The sequence below is a fragment of the Camelina sativa genome, chromosome 2 (assembly GCF_000633955.1).
Source record: "Camelina sativa cultivar DH55 chromosome 2, Cs, whole genome shotgun sequence".
Taxonomy (NCBI): domain Eukaryota; kingdom Viridiplantae; phylum Streptophyta; class Magnoliopsida; order Brassicales; family Brassicaceae; genus Camelina; species Camelina sativa.
Genome location: NC_025686.1, coordinates 20,699,364 through 20,700,878, shown reverse-complemented (window position 1 = coordinate 20,700,878; position 1,515 = coordinate 20,699,364). Strand labels below are relative to the sequence as shown.

The window sequence follows — 1,515 nt, the reverse complement described above, 5'->3', positions numbered from 1 at the left end:
GGGGGGGGGGGGGTAAAAGAACAGGATGGGTAACTTTCGAGCTGGATGAGTGGGTTGAAATGGTGGGGACAGGGAGTAAAGGCATGTTATATATTGTTGAAGGGTCTTTTGGTAGTTGGGGGGATAGTGACGAAAATTGGTTAGATGTGGGAATTGATTGAGGGGGAGTTGTCTGAGGGTTGCTTTTTGGAGACAGTAGCAGAGAGACCTCCCTCATTAATCACCAGAGAGCTCATTTTTGAGACGGTAAGAGAGGTAGTCATCTTGCCTTTTCCTTTTTTCTTTGCACTAACCGACGTCTTCTCTACCTTGTTTGTTGACCCAGGGATCGTGACCTTTTGAGAGTCTTGAGGAGGAGGGAGCTGAAGACAATTCTTTGCAATGTGACCCAGTTCCTTACAATAAGAGCACGTTGGGGGGAGCCATGGGTAAGTCACCTTAACTTCAACTACTTGACCATTATCTCTTGTGTATTCCACAACATCAGGGAGGGGTTTTGTGAGATCCACAATTACCTTCGCATGAGATATCTTTAGGCTGACCAAGTTTAAGGTGAAATGATCAGTTTCTTTTGGCTCACCTACTAGTCCAGCTATTAGACTTATCCCTTCCGTGGTACGCAGGTCTAAGGGGATATCAAGTAGATGAATCCAGATGGGGATGGAGGCAAGTGTAGGCGTCTCAGAAGAGTAGTTAGGAGCCCATGGTGAGGTATGAAACATTGAGTCCCCTATATACCATATACCTTTTTCAAGAACTTTCTGCCTAATATAATCATTAGGAATTCTTACAAGCATTGAACGGGTCATGTGATTCATATGGATCTCAAGACGTTTCCCTTTTCCCCATATGTGATTCAGAACACTCTGGATTTGATGATAGGAGGGAGGCCTACCATTGAAAGAACAGATGATAAAATCCTTATGCAACGCATCACCTCTCTCAAACACCGCATCAGGAATGTGTATACGGGGTCGACCAGAGTCCGCAATGGAGACTGGAGCTAGTCTTTTAAGAGATCTGCTAGTAGACTGCTTCAGTCTTTCAGCAAGCGTTGGTTTGTCTTTTTCGCCGAGAGGAGTAGTTGTAGTAGTCCTGCTCGAAGTAGATGCTCCACGTGACACAGTAGTGGTCAAGGAAGGGTTAGGAGTCAAGGAAGGTGGAGGGGGAGGTTGATGGTCAATGGGATAGCTAGTTTGGGAGGGAGGTGGGTTAGTTCTCAGTGGGTTTGAGGTAGAAGCCTTATTTGTGAAGATGGGGGAAGTTGATTTGGGTGGTAGAACAGTGTAGTTTTCAGATCCGGTGAAGTTTGCCGGAACAGTAGTTCCAGATCTAGGGTTTTGACTAAGATCTGAAACAGGGAGATCTACCTGATGCATCTCAACATCAGTAGTATTGGGGGAGACTTCAGTGATGCAAACAACACTCCTATCACTAGGCCCAGCAGTTTGAGCAGTTTGAGACAAGAGTCTTGTAATGGGTGAAACAGAGGGGGAAAGGGGAGGGAAGTGGGAA

At 45.9% G+C, this 1,515-nt stretch overlaps 1 protein-coding gene across 1 annotated transcript; it reads right to left on the bottom strand.

Moving 5' to 3' along the window:
• LOC104754871 lies at positions 141-1,379 on the bottom strand. Its single transcript, XM_010477159.1, has one exon. It carries the CDS (start codon positions 1,377-1,379, stop codon positions 141-143), a length of 1,239 nt encoding a protein of 412 aa, XP_010475461.1.